This window comes from Aptenodytes patagonicus, chromosome 10, assembly GCF_965638725.1.
Source record: "Aptenodytes patagonicus chromosome 10, bAptPat1.pri.cur, whole genome shotgun sequence".
In the NCBI taxonomy this organism is placed as follows: domain Eukaryota; kingdom Metazoa; phylum Chordata; class Aves; order Sphenisciformes; family Spheniscidae; genus Aptenodytes; species Aptenodytes patagonicus.
The window spans coordinates 11,044,919-11,064,933 of NC_134958.1; the positions used below are offsets into that span (position 1 = coordinate 11,044,919).

The 20,015-nt window shown below is 36.6% G+C and overlaps 1 protein-coding gene across 8 annotated transcripts in view; it reads left to right on the forward strand.

Moving 5' to 3' along the window:
• The window catches only part of LRRC28 (leucine rich repeat containing 28), a 54,817-nt gene that overhangs the window by 26,737 nt on the left and 8,065 nt on the right, over positions 1-20,015 (forward strand). For 6 of the 8 annotated variants that reach the window (XR_012996168.1, XM_076348008.1, XM_076348006.1 and 3 more), the window contains 3 exons: positions 7,071-7,277; positions 13,970-14,072; positions 17,638-17,813. Coding sequence is in view for 7 of the 8 variants with exons in the window: in XM_076348008.1 (XP_076204123.1) it covers positions 7,071-7,277; positions 13,970-14,072; positions 17,638-17,813 (486 nt within the window). In the remaining variant the exon portion in view is untranslated. The remainder of the gene's footprint in view (positions 1-7,070; positions 7,278-13,969; positions 14,073-17,637; positions 17,814-20,015) is intronic. The other 2 variants (XM_076348007.1, XM_076348005.1) reach the window with 1 other exon arrangement.

Consider the following 20,015-nt stretch of genomic DNA (forward strand, 5'->3'; position numbering starts at 1 on the left):
CCACTTTTATCATGTATGTTAATTTCTGGTATTTTTATCATCTGATTTGTTCTAACTGTTCTCATTGAGACCATCAAATTATGGAAGAAAATGGAATTCCAAACCTGCATTGAGGGGAAATACAGAGCACAACCTAGTAACCACTCTGGATCTGTGCTCTCTGTCTGGTGTTTTAGTGCTGATGCTGAGGAAAGCACAGAGTGCTAGACCTGTGAAATACAGAAGGTTGCTAGTTTTGTTAATTGAAGCTTAATTATGGTAAAAGATGGGGGAACTACTGACCTTTAGAAGAGTTTGACTTAAGGGAGACCCTCATGCCTAATGTCTATTTTCAGCCACTTTTAGCTGAACTAAAATTACTGTTTAGCAAGACTGGACTTTAGAAAGCCACTTTTCTCACCTTTGCTTGTGAATGATGGTACAAAATAAATAACGTTTGGTACTAACTTTGTGTGTGACATTTAGCAAGGTTGAGAAAAAAAGATTCTATTTGGTTATGTTCAGTAGAAGTATGTATTTTTCACTTAGTTTTGGGTTTTGTCTGCTGCTTAAATGTTTTGGAGAAGAGTCAATATAGTTTATGGCTGAAGTAGGTGAAACTGAGAATTGGGAACATCTTTGAGGTGTTACTTACATGACTATGTTCACTTACAAAGACAATCCTGCCCCAGAAAATCTTTTTCCCTGTTCTTTCCAGCCAGGATATGTGTGTGAAATGCAACCATTTGCATTAAAGTATTGCTTTAACAGTAATAGATTCAAGTCTGATCAGCTGGGATAGAGGCTTTTTTTTAATAGAATTTTTATGGGTTTGAACTCATATTCAGCACCTTATTTAAAAACAGGTTATTCATAAAATAGTTGCTGCAGTATCACAATGTCTCTTCCAGTCCCTGTTCCTTTTTTTTTCTTAAAATATTGAGCAAATATTAGCCTACATGGGAAAAATACAAGGAAAAAATCATCTTCAGGTCCGTTAGGCTTGAGAAACAGAACATTTTTCAAGCGCTTTCACTAACAGTACAGTAGCAGACCTGCATATAGGAGTGTCAAAATGTAAATGTGATTCAGTTTGCCTCCCCCTTTCTTTGTCCCTAAATCTAATGATGCCAATTTTCAGTTATGGTCAAACTTCCTTGTTTGAAGATGGCACAGGTCTATCATAAGTGGCAATTTGTGCTAGAAAATTTAATTTTTATAGGCTATGAAATGTGAGCTGCATGGTAGGACAGTAAATGTAATGTAATATGTAATAGGCTATTTAATTTGTTTTAACCATCTTAAAATCTATTTAAGTCCTCCTGAGACATCCCAGAGCAGATCTAGAGGAGATCTTTTCCATCAAGCTCTTAGTGATTTAAACTTATATTTCCTGTTCATTACAGTTTTAAACTGGTAATAGTATCACAATGCAAATTCACCGGCATGTATAGAGACTTGCATTTTTTTTCTAATGGGACAGGTAATAAGCTTTGTAAGTATGAAAGACTTCAAACCCCTTTTACTCATCATTGCATGGTTTTACAGGTCTAATAGGAGAATGCATCTTGTACTCAGGTTCATGGAAGTTAATTAAAACATTATTTCAAGGGTGAAGTATGGTAGCCACTTTTAGCACCTTCTATTCCTTTCCTGAAACAACCAACTTTCTTTTTAGACTCCAGGATAGAGGGAGATCACTGAGTGCACGAATTCCAGTGCTTCACAATCGCAGCCAGTCATCACAGCGCTTGACTCTGTAAGGATTCATAAGAATATGTCCCTCTGGGTACCACAAGCTGGAAAACATTACTCCATGGTATATAGCAAAGATTTTTAGTACAGAGTGCTGCAGCCTTGGAACAGCGACGTGCTGCTGGCATTGCAGAATGGATGGCAGGCAAGAGAGAGGATCGCCTCTGTGTTACAACCCTTTGGTAGCAGGGTGGTGGTATAAATGTTTGTATGATAATAGCAAGATCATCATTATTGCCTACAATACAAAGGTATATTAACATACTTTCTTGCTCCTAATACAGTGCTGGCTATATATAGAAGTTGCATTAGTTATTTTCACTGGTGGCTCATTATGCTTAGGTGGTGAACCAGTACAGCCAGTCCTTCTCTTCCTTCATTGTTTCAAGCAGAGGCCTGACTCGCAGGACCTTCTTATCATGCTTATTTTCTGTTATTTTTCATTCCATTTCAATGACTTAAGTCTAAAAGTTCTTGTTCTTCTTCCTGTATGGTAATTTGGTTCTCTATCACAGTAGGAGTACTTTAAATGCTTGTGTCGACAGCAAAGCAAAAACTAGCATTTTTTTTTACCAAGGTAGAAAATAGAAATTCTAAACAAAGTAGACCCTTGACCACCACCACTAGTAATGTTTTCTCTATCCCAATAATTTGCCGTGAGATGTGATACTCATGTCACCATTAACCAAGAAATTTTATCAAAGAAAGATAAGCCAGTATAACATGATTTACATTTGGAAAGATCTGGGTTGCATTTTCATTCTGCTTTCTATTTATGTTCGTCATTGGTTACTCTTGGTTGCTCTTTCCCCTTAGAACAGTTGTTATAAGATACTGAAGAGCGCTGAGTTCACGTTAACAGGGTTTTTTTGAACACACATTCTACGTTTCTTCTCCAGCTCTAGGCTGCTATCCCAGAACATGTCTTGTTCATTGAGAATCCTCATGCCTGAGCTTGCAATTTCGAAATATAACCCATTTTTTTGGTATTCTGGGATGGAAATTTTTTAAGCAGCCTCATTTCATTTTAGTAATGGATGTGGTAATTTTCAGTGCGTTGTCCTTGTTCCCATGAGGTATTATGTCTCTGTCCTCATACACAGCATTATTCTTACAGGAAAAAATGATGCAAAAGCTAATTTAGTGTTTGGTCTGTCCTCCTAATTTCTACCCCTTGTTGACACCAGTTCTTCAGTTCTTGCTCTTTATTTCTTGTTGAGAAACCTTTTGTTTGCCTGTGAGTTCCCATTTTCCTGGCCTACTGGCAGTTTTCATTTAACTTCTGCGGCCTGACCTCTAAGTGCCAGCTCTCTTTGCTGATCAGTCCCTTTTTCCATTCCTTGTAGGTTCTCTGCTTTCTCTTAATATCCTGCTTTGAGGTGCACTCTCATGCAGGTAGGTCTGTAGCCCTTTCCTGTCCCCTTTTTTCCTTTACTTGGATGGAAAAACTCAGATAGCATTTGATTTAAAGTAAATCCATGCCTTCCATACACTCAAATCCAATTGTGTATGTGTTTCATATATCTTTGGATGAAATTTGGGCTTATGGCTGAACAGGCAAAGGTGGGATTGCTCTTGAAATGTAAAGAAAGCTATTAGTTATTTTTGAGTTATGCAGGTGGTGAGGCCTGTACCCCCAGAAGGTTAAGTAAGTTTGAATTGCCTTTGGCAATTATTATATGTTGTATAGGTTGCTCACTTCCAGATGTTTGGGGTTTTTTTTTCTTCATGTAAAACCATGGGAATTTTAAAAACTGGCATTTAAATCACCCGAATCAGTTTTTTTTTCTTTTTTCCTGATGCTAGGTATGTTTATACAAATACAATCAGTTTTGTTAGAACGTCAATAATTTTGGAAATTTCCTGAAATTCTTCCAAGGTTTCACTTTCTTTTTTTAAAAAGAAAAAAAGTATGCTGATGTTTCTTGTCTCTTTGTGTTGAGAGACAAACCTGTTTGGCAGCTTTTCTTTTGAAAACCCAAATGCATATGATGACAGTTCACTTGTCCCTTCCTCCAAGTGGTTGGGAAAGCTATTACATGAATGCAAAGGCTGCTTTTTGGAGCCACAGTAATAACTTCTGAATCTTCATATTATCAAGGATGAAAAAGATGACTTAATTACTCAATCACTGGCAGTTTTAGAATACAGTCTGAAGTATTTATGTGTATGTCTGTGTCACTGAAACTACCTTCAGAAGGCTGTAGTCAGGACTCTGGGTATAAGCCTGCATTTAAGTTTCTGTGAAGTAAGGTAGTGTGTGGATTTACAGTCTGTCAGCCACTTTGTGTGTACTATGCCATGAACACATTTGTACTATATGGCCAAGCCACAGAATTGCCCAGCTGTATGTGAAGGCAGTAATCTGTGCAGATGGACACGGCTGAAACACTTGGGTCCAAGAACCGGCACAGGCACTTCACGTTTGGACTCGAGTCTTTCTGAGTTAGACATTTAGCAAAGCTACTGAGGATTTTTTCTGGCTTCTGATATCAAAATGGGGCTCAGTGCTCTGCCATGTTGATTTTGATAGTGTTAATCCTGGAGCTAATATAAATTTTAAATTATACATTTATGAATTTCATTTAAATGTAATTGGAACTCCTCAGTATGGTTTAATGGTGATGTATAATGCTTGTCTCTTTCTTATCCTTGGAGGCTTTTATTTGGGAATAGCTATTTTCTTTTCTGGGTCTGCCTGAAATTTCCAAAGTCCACCTCTCATATGTGTCTTAGTGCTTGATGAGGTGATAGCAAGAGAGAGATTTGTAAGTCTTTCACTGTGTTTGTTAGCCAAGGCATCCTTTAGTATTTCTGTTGCGAGATTTTGAAAGCATGGATAATAGTATTTAGTAACTAAAAGTTTGAAAAACTTATTAATGGACTGTTTATGTTTTTATTGTTTTCCTTTGCTTTAATGAGATTGAAACCAATTTAGTGTCATTAGTAAATGCCTGAGCATGTTCTTCAAAATGAGCATTCAACACTATGGTGGCGAGTCTGGGGGTTATATCTTTAATCTGATGGCACTTTAAGTTGTTTGGTTTACTTTTTAACTTCATCATGGATCAGTGGGTGTTTCTGTAACATATGGCATTGTATGTTGAAAGTGGATGTTTACATCTGGTATGCATTGGAAGATTAAGGTAGAGAGGATGAAGTTTTGGGCAAGTATGTGTTTTTTGGATGAAGGATAAAGTGAGAATACTTTTATTTCCTCTTAGATTTGAAACATATCATTCTAGCAATGCCTTTGAAACTCTGCCAGCTTTGCCAACTGTAACATTTATGGGATTTTGGACCTAAACTGAATTAGAAAACTGTTTTTAGTGGCAGAGAAAAAGGTTAGTGCATGAAAATAGCTAGGCCTATTATTGACTGCATGTGGTCAGTGGTTTGGCTGAATGTAGGTGGCTCTCTTCCTGTCACTGTTTTCAAGCATATGGCTTTGTTTGTGAATATAAAACTCTTTAAAAAACAAGTTCTACTGCAGTTCTTTTGCACAGTAGTCTTTTGCTATTTAGTAGTGATTACTTTGCTTTTGCCATTCATTTTCAATCTTGTAAGAAAAAAAAACCAAACAACTTTTTAAATAAGTTTATGATTCCTGTTGACACCAAAACTAAGAGGTTTGAAGAATGTGGTGATCTGTGTATAGCAGCTGCTTCTGTCAGTAATATTTTCTAAAAGGATGCATACACTATGTTGTTGATTCTTTATTGTAGTTAATGCTGGGATTGTTTGCAGTGGGCAGAAGCTCCTTTTAAATGTGCATATGCATTTTGTTTAATTAGTACTTTTGTGAAAATCTCTAATACTGAATTACTACTTCCCTTTTTTTCTTTTTCATGCTTTCAGTCTTGAAAGTAATATTTATAGTAGGTTTTTCCCAAGGTCAGTTTCAGATTTGCCATTTCTTTTTCCCATTGTATAGAAGACAGCTTGAAATCAACCTAGTGTTTTGTTTTCTTTGGGTGTAGTATACAAGGTGCTACCTCAGAGCTCAGGGAATAGCAAATTTTCTAGCTCCTGCTGCAGAGAGAGCATAAGGGCACAACAGGTTCTGTTTAGCTTTAACTTAAACAGTGTTACCCTATCTATATCTTTTAAAAAAAATCTGGGTGATAGAGCTGTAAATTGTGCAGATTGTGTACATTGTCTGGTGTTTCCAGTGTAGAAAATTCTAGTGAATCTTGTTTTAGCAGCTATCAGATGCAAGAGCTGGTTTCATTCAGCCGAGAGCAAAGTACGTTTGGTTCTGCCAGATGCTGAGAACTGTAGTAAGAATTAGGGGCACCAAGCACTTCATGAGTTGGTTCCATTGCTGTAAAGTACTTAAACAAAGCAAAACTGTTTACAGTTTCCCCATGTTTGGGGAAAATAATTTATAGAATTATCCAATAAACAATGAGAGAACCCTTAGAGCTGCTTAATATATTTGTCAGTCCTTAAAGTGCATCCTGGTCCCACAGGCCAGACACAAGGAAAATCACTCTGTTGCACAAGTGAGGCTACTTGTGTGATCACGTCGTGCAGACTTTTAAGAACTTCATTTGTTATTGACATAAAAAAATTATACAGTACTACTTAAAACACAAAATGTACTTTTAAAATTCTTAAAATGTTAAAAAAGAAAATCTCTAGAAACTGTAATTATTGCAACTATAGGTTAGAACTTACTGTAATATCTTCCTACAATATAACATAACAGTGTAACTTACAGGTTACTAAGAAATTTCTTTTCTAATTTAAACTAGGTCTTTTGAATTGTATTATGAAGACAGAGCTGTTCCTAAGCATGCTTAGTGAAAGACTGTCACTAAGCAAGAAGTGCTATGCATGTACTTGTAAGTCTCGTTGCAAGAGAATCTTAAGTAAGGTGGAGATAAGCATTGCATCCTCAAATGTTAAAAAAATTCATTTGAATTTTGCATGAGTTTGGGGTCATGCAAAATGCCCTCAATAACAGCAAGCTATGTAATGTGTTGTGGTTTGGGTTTTGGGTTTTTTTCCTAGTTCTAATTTAGGACCAGGAAACTGCTTGATATTTTTGAGCGTAGTAATTGTCACAATTCAGGAATGCTCTATCTTGAGAGATCTCTCATTTAAACATACTGCCTAACTGATAACTGTTCCTCATCAAAAAGATTTGAAATATGAAGATGGAGATTATTAGTATCAGTTCTGAACATGGATTGATAGAACAGTATCTTAAGAGAAAAACAGCAAAGCTAACTGGTGACCTCTGGTTTTGATTTATGTGATATTCTTTTGTGGTCTTGTTTGTGAAAATAATTTATATTAATAATTCTCAATGCCTCCTGTTTGGATTGTAGAGGTTGGAGACCTGAGGGAGCTGCAAACACTGGACATTTCAACCAATCGCTTGATAACGTTACCTGAAAGGCTGCATATGTGCCTTTCGCTGCAGTACTTGACTGCAGATCGAAACCACCTGTGGTATGTTCCCCGCCACCTGTGCCAACTACCAAGCCTCAATGAGCTCTCCATGGCTGGAAACCGCCTTGCGTTTTTGCCACTTGGTGAGTCACCACTGTTATTGGGCTGGGGGGTGGGTCAGAGAAGAGACAGGAAAACAAACTTTCTGTCCCAAAAAGAAAAAAAAATATGCAACAAGTAACTCTCTTTGCTGGTCGGTACAAACTCTGTTTATGGAATTGTCACAGTGATCATATTGTTGGCAAATATGTTAATAAACAAAAAAAATGCAGGTTAAGGTTTCGTGTCTGTTTTAAAGCAATAGGTCGGCTATCAAATTTGCTTTATTTTTAGCTAACTGAGGGGGAAAAAGTTTAAATGATGTTGTGTTTAAATATAGTACTATGTAATCTGAGTTCCACTACTTTGGGTAATGATCTGTTTCTGTTCTGCTGGATCTGATGATTTAACTAATATTCTTCAGCTACGGTTTAAAACTTGCTGTGGAATCCCAGTAACTCCACAGAAATTATCTTTGATCATTAGGAGTGTCAGTACTGCATAATCTAGCAAAGGTTTAGTTTGTGCTGCGTATAAGCATGCATCAAAACTTCCACGGTAGTAGCACAGGAAAGAATTTATCTGCCTTTCAACCCTTTCAAGGTTTGGAAGTGTCAAAACAGGCCTTCAAGAGTAGGAGGTGCAGTCAGTGTGTGGTGGTTTGTTGTGGGAAGTAGTTGTGTTGTCAGTAAGTGTGGACTGTATATTCTGTTTGTGAAAAGCAAGTCCTCTTCCACATGTTTGTTACTTTTTAACCCTGCCACAGACTAATCTCTGCTAAAATACAGATGCATATGCAGATCTGTCATGTCATTTGAATAGCCATTAATAGTTTTTCTAGAATACAGTCAGAGTTTGGTGTTAATTAGGTGCAGATGAAGTTATGATAATAACACTGAAAAGAAGCTGAAAATTGAGGTGGCTAAAAATGAGATGATAATTTCTAAATTAATTACATTGTATAGGTTTAACTTAATTTTTTCAGTACTAGCAATTTACTCTTTAAAGAAGTGTATGATCTTTCTGATTTTCTTAGCACCTTAGTTTGTATTGCTGGAAAGTAAGTGCAAATAATGTCTCCAGACATAGTGTTTTAGTTATGTCCCAACATACGTTGTTATATAAATGAAGAGTTCCAGGATGCATCATCCAGATTTCACAGTACTAACTAAACCAAGCAAAGTAACTTCCCCTATTTTGGCAAATATTTCTAACTCCATTTCATGAGACAGGAAGTTGAATCTTTTTCATTTTGCAGAAATAAGATGCTGTTTAGTAAGATGAGATGTGAAATATTAAAGGGTAAAAGTTTTTGCTACTTTTGTGCTAGTAGCTTATCTGTGAGTGAGCTATGACCTGGATGAGCCATAGATCTGCTGAAGTGTTTTAAGTTCAAAAGGAGGAAATAAATCTCTAATATAATGACACACCTTCTTTTTTCTTTATTTTTAGACTCAAATTCAAAACATTCAAAAGGAACTTTTAAAATAACGGGAAACATCAAAGACTGTCAATTGACCTTGTTCAGTAGTTCTTAATAGTGACTCACTGGTGAACATTTGGAGATAATTTGCTATCTGTGGATATGAAACTGAATCATAAATCCTAGAGTTCAGAGGAAGAGCAGCACAGTATAAATGTAAATGTTTAATCCTTCCTCTGAAGAATCAGAAAGCTTCAGAGTGGTCAAGATGTGATGAAATAAAGTAGAAGAGAGCATTAGTGCATTGAAAAGCAAAAAGATTAAATCTATCTTCTGTTGTATGGGAAAATATTTTTCTTGGAGTATTACTGAAGTTAAGGTACAATTGTAGCATTATTTCTGCTAGCTGCACATGTTGCCTAATGGGTTTTTTGTGTGTATTCTTATATCCAACTTTACTAGTTAATGACTGAGTAAGGACATTAAATAACAGTGAAAGATACTGTAGAAATATCTACAAGTGATATTCAAGCAAGAATTGTCAAACAATTTTTTTTCAATTAGGGAGCTGAGTTGAAAAGCAGACATTTTATTCATCTCCTTGACAGAATGGATTTTTTCTCTTCTATTAGACATGTCCATGTTAGAATAAATATGTTTGGAACATATTGCTTAATGCTTTTTAAAGTGTGATTTACTTTATTTCATATGGTGGTTGACATCTACTATGCCAAGGAATCCATTCTTCCTCATCTAAGTATGTCCCTTGTAGCTGCCAGTAGACCCTCTTGTTAAGTGTAATGGAAATACGCTTTTTCCTGTTTCTAGATTGATAGGTGTAAGACTTATTCCAGCAGTACCACAGTACTTTCATGGTACTGCTGGATAGGTACTATGGAGTTTTTTGTCCTGTACATTCTTTTAAATTTGCAGGCACATGCGTCTTAAGAAAAAAAAGCATAACACTACTAATCAATTTTACAAAATACAATAAAAATACCTGATGCCACTCTCTGACTTTCAGAACTGGTACATAAACAAGCAGATGGGTAAACAATAATGAATTAGTCATTTGTTCTGCAGAATATACTTAATTCTTGGATATGCCAGTATTTTTAAAAAACTATTATTTCCAGTTTATATTCAAAGAAACAAGACTGCGTGGATCTGAGCCTTTGGGCCTTCCTAATAAATTTATTTAAAAAAAAAAAACACCCCAAATATTGTGTGTAAGTTGAACTGTAAACTGCATCCTGGACAGTCCTGTTATTGTCAGCGTAGCTTTCATGCTGCCCTAATAAATGGTCTTAGGAATTCTGTTCTTGAATGGCAGATGGAACTCCTGATCATTTTATATCAATCCACTTACAATATAAATTATCCTTTGATAGAAATTTAACTTTAAAATTTTACTGTTAGCAAATGCTCCAATGCCTGAAAACAAATTCCATTGCGAGCAGAAATTTGAATCTGATGACATTGCAAAAATAAAAATTATTTATGTAATAAAGTACAAATATAATTAGGCCATAAATTCTCAAGTGTACTGGCAGTACAGGGGATGTTATGACAGCAAATATTCAGTGTTATATCACTTTATTGAGGGTTTATGTGCACTTTTTGTTTAGAAAATGGGTCTAGTAATTATCAGTGCACAGTAAACAAAGGTCTTATTCTACCTCAGTATATGCTGCTTTTGTGTCCTTGCCCTCACAGTATGGTTAAAAGAGCATCAGTGCAGACACACAAGAGCTTTTGTTTCATCTTCAGCCATGTGGAATGCATATGCCAGGGCCCTGAGGTTAAAAAAGAAAAGAAGAAAAAGGGAGAAAAAGAAAAAAAGGAAAAAGAAAAAAAAATAGAATTGGGGTTTGTTCAGGACTCATGGCATTTGGTCATTTCTGGGAGAAAGATCTTTGATCTGGGAGCCTGGAAGGAGGAAAGTGGAAATGTTTTAGACGCAGTACAGTGCTTGCAAAAGCCACATGAAAACCTTCTTTGTAGCTTTAGCCTTTTCATAGATGGACAGCTTCCTTATTTTACAAAGTTCTTCAGAAGCATGTTTTTTAGAGAACTTTTAACAATATTTGTTGACCGATATAAGACATAAAAATTAACGTGGATGGGATACAAAGAGCTTTTTTCAAGTGATGATTTATTTAAATTTAAACTTTATGGATACTGTTTGAAACTGGAAAAAAATCTTTTGGGGACTAGAAGATGCTTGGTTATTTAATGCAAAGAAGCTATATCAAAGGAACATTTATAGTTACAGGCTATTTGGCTTTGGGAATTGATTTTTTCCTACTGAAAAATTTTGTCTAACATCCAAAAATTTGCTTTAATTATCTAGGAAATGCAGTCAACTCCGAACTTAGAATCTAAACATAGCATAAGATAAAAACAGAGGGAAGAGATGAGATGCAGCCTAACTCCCCCCTCAATGCATATGAAAAGAACAGCTTTAGGGCTTTTTTTGACTTGCCTGATTTTCAGCCCATTTGCATACATCTGTGTAGAAATGAGCAAGACTAGCCTCTTTAAAAATTTTCTTCCATTCTCTAAATTAATAAGTTAAACAGTAGCACATTCAAGCTACCCCAGCAACCCATAGTTTTCTGCTCTTCTTAGTATGATTGGCTTCTGCAACATGAAGCGATATTCTCTCAGTGTTAGGTGTGCTATGCACATGCTATCTGCCTTAAACTTTATTGGCTGATTCCTTTCCAGCCTTACAATATTTTATGGTGTTATAGTGCCTCAGTATTGCAATGTTTTTATTCATTGTAGGATAAGAATGTTTTTGTTTCATCTAAAAATATCCCAGAACTTTACTAAACTATTTTGAGCCCTCCAAATACTGAGCCAAAATAAATCATCTTTTTGAGGTGTTGGCTCATAACGATGCACAGCAGCATCTCACAGCAGTGCCCATCAGTCAGCAGAGATATTTGTACTTGCTTCTTGGGGCAGGACAGTTGATGGATGCACCAGATAGCTTTGTGAACTAGAATGTCTTTGGGACAGGGTCAGAGAAGCATGTGATGGTTGAACATGTTCCCTGATGTCCAGTGACTGTGGTTTGAACAAAGCCCAGATTACCAGGGACTCTTTAGCAGGGCCTGTAGTGATATGACAAGGGGTAGTGGCTTTAAACTGAAAGAGGGTAGATTTAGATTAGATATAAGGAAGAAATTCTTCACCATGAGGGTGGTGAGGCACTGGAACCGGTTGCCCAGAGAAGTTGTGGATGCCCTCTCCCTGGAAGTGTTCAAGGCCAGGTTGGATGGGGCTTTGAGCAACCTGGTCTTGTGGAAGGTGTCCCTGCCCACGGCAGGGGGGTTGGAACTAGATGATCTTTAAGGTCCCTTCCAACCCAAACTGTTCTATGATTCTGGTCCCTGAAACCTCCATAGACTGTTGCAGGGCAAGGGCCTGTATTGAAAAAAAAAAAAAAAAAAACACAAAACCAAAAAACCAAAAAAACAACAAAACTCAGTTTTTCTATGTTAATATTTTTATTTCAGAAAAGGAATCTATTCATTTTCTGTTGGTATCATTGCTTGTTCTTGATATCAAAGATGTGATAATGTGACACCCTCTGAAGCTCCTCCTCAGCGTGAGCTTTTAAGGTTTCTGGTGCTTACAGCTGCCATTCAAGTGGATGACAGCTGAAGACAGTATATTTTAAGATGGCCAAATGTTTTTTGGGGGATCACTCAAAATATCATTTGCTTTATCTGTACTAAGTGGTGTCCATAGCTCTTGTGTACAATAAAACTATTCAATAATAAAAAAGAGATTGTATTACCTATTGTCATAATAGGGAATGATAAGAGATCGTTATTCCAAATAGAATTTCTGAATAGAAATATCATGGAAATTGTTTTAATTTTTATTCTGTTCTTGGCCGCGATTACAAAAGGGACAGTAGCTATGCTAATTTCTCTGGTTATCCTTATATTTATACCAACCAAGGTAATTGACAGTTGATAAAGATGGGAAGTCAGAATTAGTCAGTATTAGTATTGTCTTGCAATATGGCTGATTCAGCCAAATGCTTGTTTATCTTGCTTAGTTTCTATAACATACTCATAAAAGTTCAAGAAGTTGAGGCATACAGTTTTGGTTTTTTTTTTTTTTCATAATGCAATTCGTCTGGGTTGCAGCTATCCCCTCCCAGGCAGAGAGGCTTTCAAACATTGTTCGCTTGGTTTGCGCTTTGTATTAAACACATATGTCTTTTCCTAACCCAGTATCTCAAACGGCATCAGAGCTCAGATGAAATGGGCTGCCCGGATGATCCTATGTGTCAGCTTTCTTGCCAGTTCAAAACTCTTTTAGACTATTCTTTTAGTTCACTGTTTGTTTTGTCTTTTTAAATGTCTCACATTAGCATGTTTTTTCACTTCTTTTGATAGCAGACAGTTTTACCACTGACTAGATCTTACTGATAAGCAAAAGTCTTTTTTCCAAGAATCAATAAATTATTGATTTAATAAAATTAATCAATAAAAATTATTTTATTTAAACAAAATTATTCCATACCTATATGCTCCTATCTGGAGGTATGTTAATATATTTCTAGTCCATGAAGGTATTGCTTAAACATGCTGTACTTGCTTCTTTTGACTGCCAGCCATGAATATTTTAACAGAAATAATGTAAGAGGTGCACCTTCAGATGTATTGATCATTTACTTGTAGCCACAACTTTTGTTGTATAATATTCTGCAGTTTAATGCTTATATAGTTTCTTGTGTTCTGTAACTTACTGCATCACACAGACTTCTGAATGATTACTGGTTGTATTTGGTTATGGCTAATGTAATCAAACAAGTATCTCTTCTTGGAGAAAAGAAAGAGTGGGACAGACCACATTATTGTTTGTCCTTACCACTTCACCAAACATAGTGAAGCTGTGATTTCAGTGACGTGAGGCCAGTTAATGAAAGCAGGTTTGACCTTATGAACTTGAAGTATGCACTGTAGATTTGAAATCAGTTGTCCCTTTGCTTCTTCAGACTGACTTCGGAGTTTGTCAATGTTAAAATTTAATTATTTATAATGGGATTTTCAGGGCTACTGAAAAGGGGGTTTGTTTTGTTGTAGTAATTTTAAATGCTATTTTCTAAACAGCTTTTCAGCTCATCCATAATAAAATCATTGGCTGAAATTTTACAACTGAGAAGTAGTCATTTATATTTGCTTACATTGAGTCTGATTAGCTTATTTATAATTAGAATTGCTTTGCTTATAATTGTTACTGTGTCATCCCTTCTCCCTCTGACTGTTTCTTGTTTTCTAAACCCAGATTTAGGTCGTTCTCGGGAGCTACAATATGTTTATGTGGATAACAATATTCATCTGAAAGGCCTCCCATCTTATCTGTATAATAAAGTCATTGGTTGCAGTGGGTAGGTATGAATTAATTCAGATATCTTGCATACCTGTTCCTTGTAAAATTTCTCATAAATACCTGCCTGTATGATACAACTGATTTTTTGTGTGTGTGTGATTGATTCAGAACTGATGTTACTTTGAGGGGACTACTGTAGCTCCCAGTTCTGTTTTATTTTTGTAATAAATCTTCTGTGTTAATTACTGACTTTCAATATTTTAGCATTAAGCTGCAAAAGACAGTGCAGTTATTCTGAAGGAATTTTTAATGATAATGTAAGGCAAAAAGCTGAATCCTAGCTGCACTTAAAGGTTAGCCAAAAATGTAGGCTTCGCAGAATTTCCAGAAGTAAAGAACGAACAAAATGTTTTTTAATGTGTTGCAGCATCTATCTAGTTCTTAACTTACAGAAATGTGAGAACTTATGGGCCATATCTTGGAATGTCACATGCAGCTCCTTCATCACTTTACATTCCAGTATCAGCTTCTTGTAGGTCTTGGTACCTACTAACTAAAATAAGTAACTTTTTTTAGGAATTATGGGTTGACAGGTATATTTTTACATGTGCATTTTAAAAATATCCTAGGCTGTCTCATGTTTGTGGTTAGGATGTGAGAAAAAAGTGGTCTGTCTAGGACACTAGCTTAATTCTTTCTGCACTGACACTAGCATAAATTAGGACCAGCACCACTGATGAATGGAGCCTTACTGGTGTAAAACTGATCAGAAGAGGATTGTCCCCATTACCATCTAATTATAAATTTCTGGTATGCTCGCCCTCAGCAAATCTTGCATTAAATATAAATTCCCCCTCTACAGCCTGTACTCTACTGCAATATGTGAGACGCTGAGTCTTTGCATTTTAAGGTTTTTCTAATATTCCCGTGTCAGCTGGTTGTGTGACATTTAAATACTTGCAGTTGGATTATAATTCTGCTGAACTGTGTGCAGTCTCAAGTTTCTACTAATTTTGTTTTTCAGGAAAAATAATTTCTAGCCTTTGTTCTTTCAGAACTGATTGTAAGACAGACTAATATTAAATTGACCCTAAAGGTAGTAGAACTGTATTGATTGTGACAAAAAACACTAGTGACAATGCAGGAAATGTTCCAACAAGTTTGGTCCAACTGTCCTGCCTATTTCAGGTGATTTGGTTTTGATTTTTTTACATGTCTTTGTTTTTTTTTAACATTTTAAGTCCTTATTTTATACTCGGTCAAAATAATTTTATCTTTGCACTGAACTTTTGTGAAGATATTACCAGTTCTTTTTGCTGTCATTACATGTACACTGCTGGTGAGGCTAGATGCTAGTATCTCTGATGGAGAGTATTATAAATCTACTATAGAAGAGACCAAAAAAGTTGCAAGTGTTGCAATGAAATTAATTCTTGTAATGCTTCTGTGGAATAAAAAAATGATAATTTTTTTCCTTAATAATAAAGAATTTAAAAAATATTTTTAGTAGGCAAAATAATATTTGTATTTCTGTACCAAACAGATATTTGTCTTTGTTGTGAAACCATCTTGAAACATCATAGATTATTTTTAAGGAAAACTTTCAACATAGGAAAAGCACTTGTCTATTATTAAGAAACCAAAGGTTTTATTTGATAATGTGCTGAGTGACGTTAAAATCGTGTAATAATGGTCACGTGAAGAATTTCTGTGTTCTTTCCAAGAAAGCATTAGTAACCAATGCAAGATTTTCATGGGTCAGGCAAGAGTTGAAGATCCAGGCTTTAGTGCTCCGTCTGGTCTTCCACTGGAGAATAAAAGCTGACATGCTGCTGTTACTAACATAAAGCTAGCTTTCTGAAAATAGAATATAAATTGCATTGTGTAAGTAATGAATCTCTGTCTGGGAATCCTGCAGTCAGACTGACTGAAAAAGTCTTTTATGTAAGAGGTGATGATCTCAGCACTCAAAATAAATTTTGATCTTATTTTTTGCAGATTGGATTTCATAGTCTCCAGCTAGGTATCTGTCAGTCTTGTTGAAGGCAGCCAATAGGTGGTTACAGCTTTTTTTCCCCAGTTATTTATTCACAGCGTTCTTCTGCAGCTCTGTTTTTTCCAGCTAGTTAGACCATCCTCTATTCCACTTTTTAACCTCCATGGATTTTGTGTGGGTGTGTTTCATTTTTTTTGTTCTTGCACCCAGTATTACTCGTAGGTTGAGATTCATTCCCTAATCCATCCTGATTTAAGGGTATATATCTCTTAGATTATTCCTCTTGATGGTCTGTTTTGCTAGCCTCACCCTTTACATAAAGTAGACCAAAAGGCCCAGCTCTGAACTGCAGAAACTGTAGTGAGCTTATGGGCGTGTCTTCTAGCTGGGTTGGTAAGGGGTTAGTCAGCTTGAAAATACAACATTATAGATTTATTTGTTGTGATAGCTAACTCGTTGGGTATGGATTGCTGGGGAATGGATTGTTGGAATACTGGATCTCTGAATTCCCAATTATATATTAACCCCATTAACGGTTTGTGGGAAATTATTAAATATTTAACAAGAGGCTTATTGACTTGCTGTTTGATGTTCATTTGTGCTTGTTTCTCTGGGCTGTTTTTCCTTTAATCAGAGGAGATGAGATTCTTTGTTATCAGAGGAGTACTATGAGATTTCTTTCACATCTGATAAGGTTGAGTGTAGTTACCTCAGTTGTAGGTCCAATATCTGGGAAGGCTGACAAATTTGTGTTTCTGTTCCACTTGTTAGGACTGGCCCTAACAAGTTGCTCTTGGCTTCAAATTTAAGTTGTCATAAACAATTCTGATTCCCCTCTTGACTTCCTCAACCTCTTAGTAAAATTTTCCTATGCGTGTCTCTTTGGTATGATAGCTTGCAACAGGGATCATGTAAAGAGTTATTATTTTTACTACAAGCTAAGTTTCTCTCTCTGGATCCAAATAACCTTCCTTCTCTTTATATCATTTGGGAAGGACAAGGCTAGTAGACTTACTAGGGTATCTTCCCACTACAGCTTAGGCTGTTCTTTTTATTTTTCCTTCACTCGCCCCCCGCCCTGCATCCTCCAAGGGAGCTCTGTGGATGGGGAAAGGTATAGCACAGAATCACCCAGCGGCACTTAAATGATATTTTTTCGTGGTTGTAGTTTGCCTCATATATTATAGTTGAGAAATCCATTACTATTCTCAACTGGTTGATCCAAGACACAGGAAGCCAACTGTTAGGTATGAAACTGCTCCCCTGTGTGAAATACTTAGTAATAATGGCATTCAGAGGCTAAATGAGATTAGTGTGTTGGCAAAGTAAGGGACGTGTAGTGCACTTGATTCACCTCCTTGGGATTGTGTTCTCATTTCTCCAGCTTTTGAATGTTATTTGAGAAGTAAAGACCTCCAGATGTCCCACAACTAACACGTCACAGAAGGTGGGGATCTATAGAAAATGTGTGTCAACATGTATGGCACTCTGCAAGGAATCCTTGAAGGGTGCTGCACTGAAGAACAGTATCAGGCGTACTTTGGGTTGGTCATCTGGGTTTCCCCATAAGGTTACTTTTTTTCTTTTTTTTTCCTAATCACTTTCTAAATGTTTTCTGTCCTTCTAGTTGTGGTTCTCCAATTCAAGTTTCAGAGGTGAAACTGCTCTCTTTTTCATCGGGCCAGTTAACTGTGTTCCTGCCAGCAGAGGTGAAATCTATAGGGACAGAAACAGATCATGTGCTGCCTTTGCAAGAACTGGCTATGAGGACCCTCTATAACACCTACTACAGGTTTTTAAAAGGTATGAAATTTCTGCATTCTTTGGATTACAGAAAGAGTGGAAGGGCTTTTCTGGCAGTGATAGGAACATTTCCAATAGCTCTTCAAAGAGCTGTGCAAGGATTAATATTTTAAAAGATTTATTTACTCAAATTATGTTTGAAATGCTGTATTAGAACAAAAATGTCCAATATCAAAAAACAGACATCCAAAGACTATTTCTAAGGTAGAGTGGTGCTTACAAATGGTTTCTTTCTTGAGGACTGCATAAAGAAGGACGCTTTTTGCAGGAGAAACTCTTTAATGGAAATAGGAGATGAGAAATACAGTTCCTGAGGCAAGATTAGATGCATCAGCCAACAATGCAACTTCTTGCCAGGCAGCACACTCCTAAACTGGCAGACTTGTTATACATAAGGCAAAAGAAATGCTAGCAGCCCTTGGCCGTTTCAGTACAGCGTGACAGCTGAGCTGTTTTAGTTCTGCCCCAATTCAGACTCTTTGCTGTAAAGCGGCCCTTGGCTCATCTGGTTATGCATCATGCAATCGCATGAGTTAGCAATATCTGATGATAACCTGCAGATTCAGATTTTGTCAGATTTAGATGTGCTGTGACTCCCCGCTATTCACAGTATCTTGGGAATTCGTTGGCTTTAGCAGTGAAAGTAGCAAGTAGAAAGCAGAAAGGTAGAGAGTTACAATGGAAAGATTAGAGGGTTTATGATAAGGGGTTGCTTGTACTATGGCCACTGGAGTAAATCATAACTGCTGAACTGTTGCTTTGCCAGGAGAAGTGTACAAGGAGGTCTGCAGCAAATACGCTGTAGGGAGGAAGCTTCATGTTGAGGGGTGGTATAACCATACAAGCCTGTGTTCATAGGAAACAGCACTGCTTTCTGGAGAATGTATTTAATGACATAGAGAACATAGTAATTGACCAGTTTGCAGTTGTGTATTTTTTATATTTCTGCATATGGAGGGCAGAGGGGAGGTTTTTAGTTGTTTAGGATCAGGATATCAGCTGCACCAAAATTACACAATGACAAATGCTGTTTCATTTTGATTTGCAAAATTCTAGTCTTTGAAAAGGAGTTGGAGAACATCAGGTACAAGACCTTTTAAATCATCAGTAACTACTTTTCTCACCCAATTGACTTGCACAATAATTTCTGGAATATGGCTGTGTGAATGTGGTTCCTGAAGACGCTGGTGAAGTTTGGTTTGGGAATAGCAAGATAGCATTGCAAAATCAGTTTAAGGAAATGGTTTGTAGATGGCTTATACAAGGCTGTGAGGATTATATTTAGTTGCAGCCAAGGTGCAGAACCTGAAAAAGATGGTGAAACTTTTTTTTTTAACTATCTTGCCTACTTCTAGTTTGTTACACTGTACTATGTAGTCTTTTTATATATTTATATATACATACATACACACACAAATATATATCTTATTCTGAGTGACCTTATTAAAGATGATGTGGATTACCACTGGTGACACCCACATTCCAGTGAGGCAGGGGTAATGCATAGTTCAGACAGGTGTAAGATAGTGGTGTGCTGGGGAAGCAGGTGGCACATACGATTCTAGTAGCAGATTTGATCTATTACTGCCTAAATTCGCAGTTTCAAGGGTGCTGTTAAATACTTGGCGGCTGCTAGGTAGGTATGACAGAAGCAACTGGACTACTTTTCCTCAATCTTTGCTTTGCTACAGAATGTGACCTTTTCTTTCTGACGCAAATGTACTATTCGTCATGCGTGTCATCTCAATTGAGGCTGTTGTGGTACATTGTGTATGGGGTTAAACCTTACTGCGTTTGAAAGCTGAAACTAGTGTGATATCGCAAAACTGTTTTATCAGGTACTGCATCTTGTCTTGATTACTCAGCACCTAAACTTATTCACCTGTCTTGGCTGTCTCTCAGTTTCTAGATGGAGATTAGCATGTTGGGTTTAATTTATAAAACACTACGTGGCTTGGGCCAAGCCTGAGAAAATGATTGTTCTTTCCCATGAAATGACCCTGGAGTCCTTTTTGGTGAAAATGATGTCATCTTGTAAACTGTGGGGTCACACTTAAGATATTATGAATGTATTGATCTTTTTAGAGTGGTCTCTTTGGTTGGACCTGTGAGAATTATGCTGGGCTGGATTGTATTTCAAGTAATTCTAAATATTTCAGATCCCTTTTTGCTGGTGGTGGAGTTTGGCCTTTTTAGTGAGCT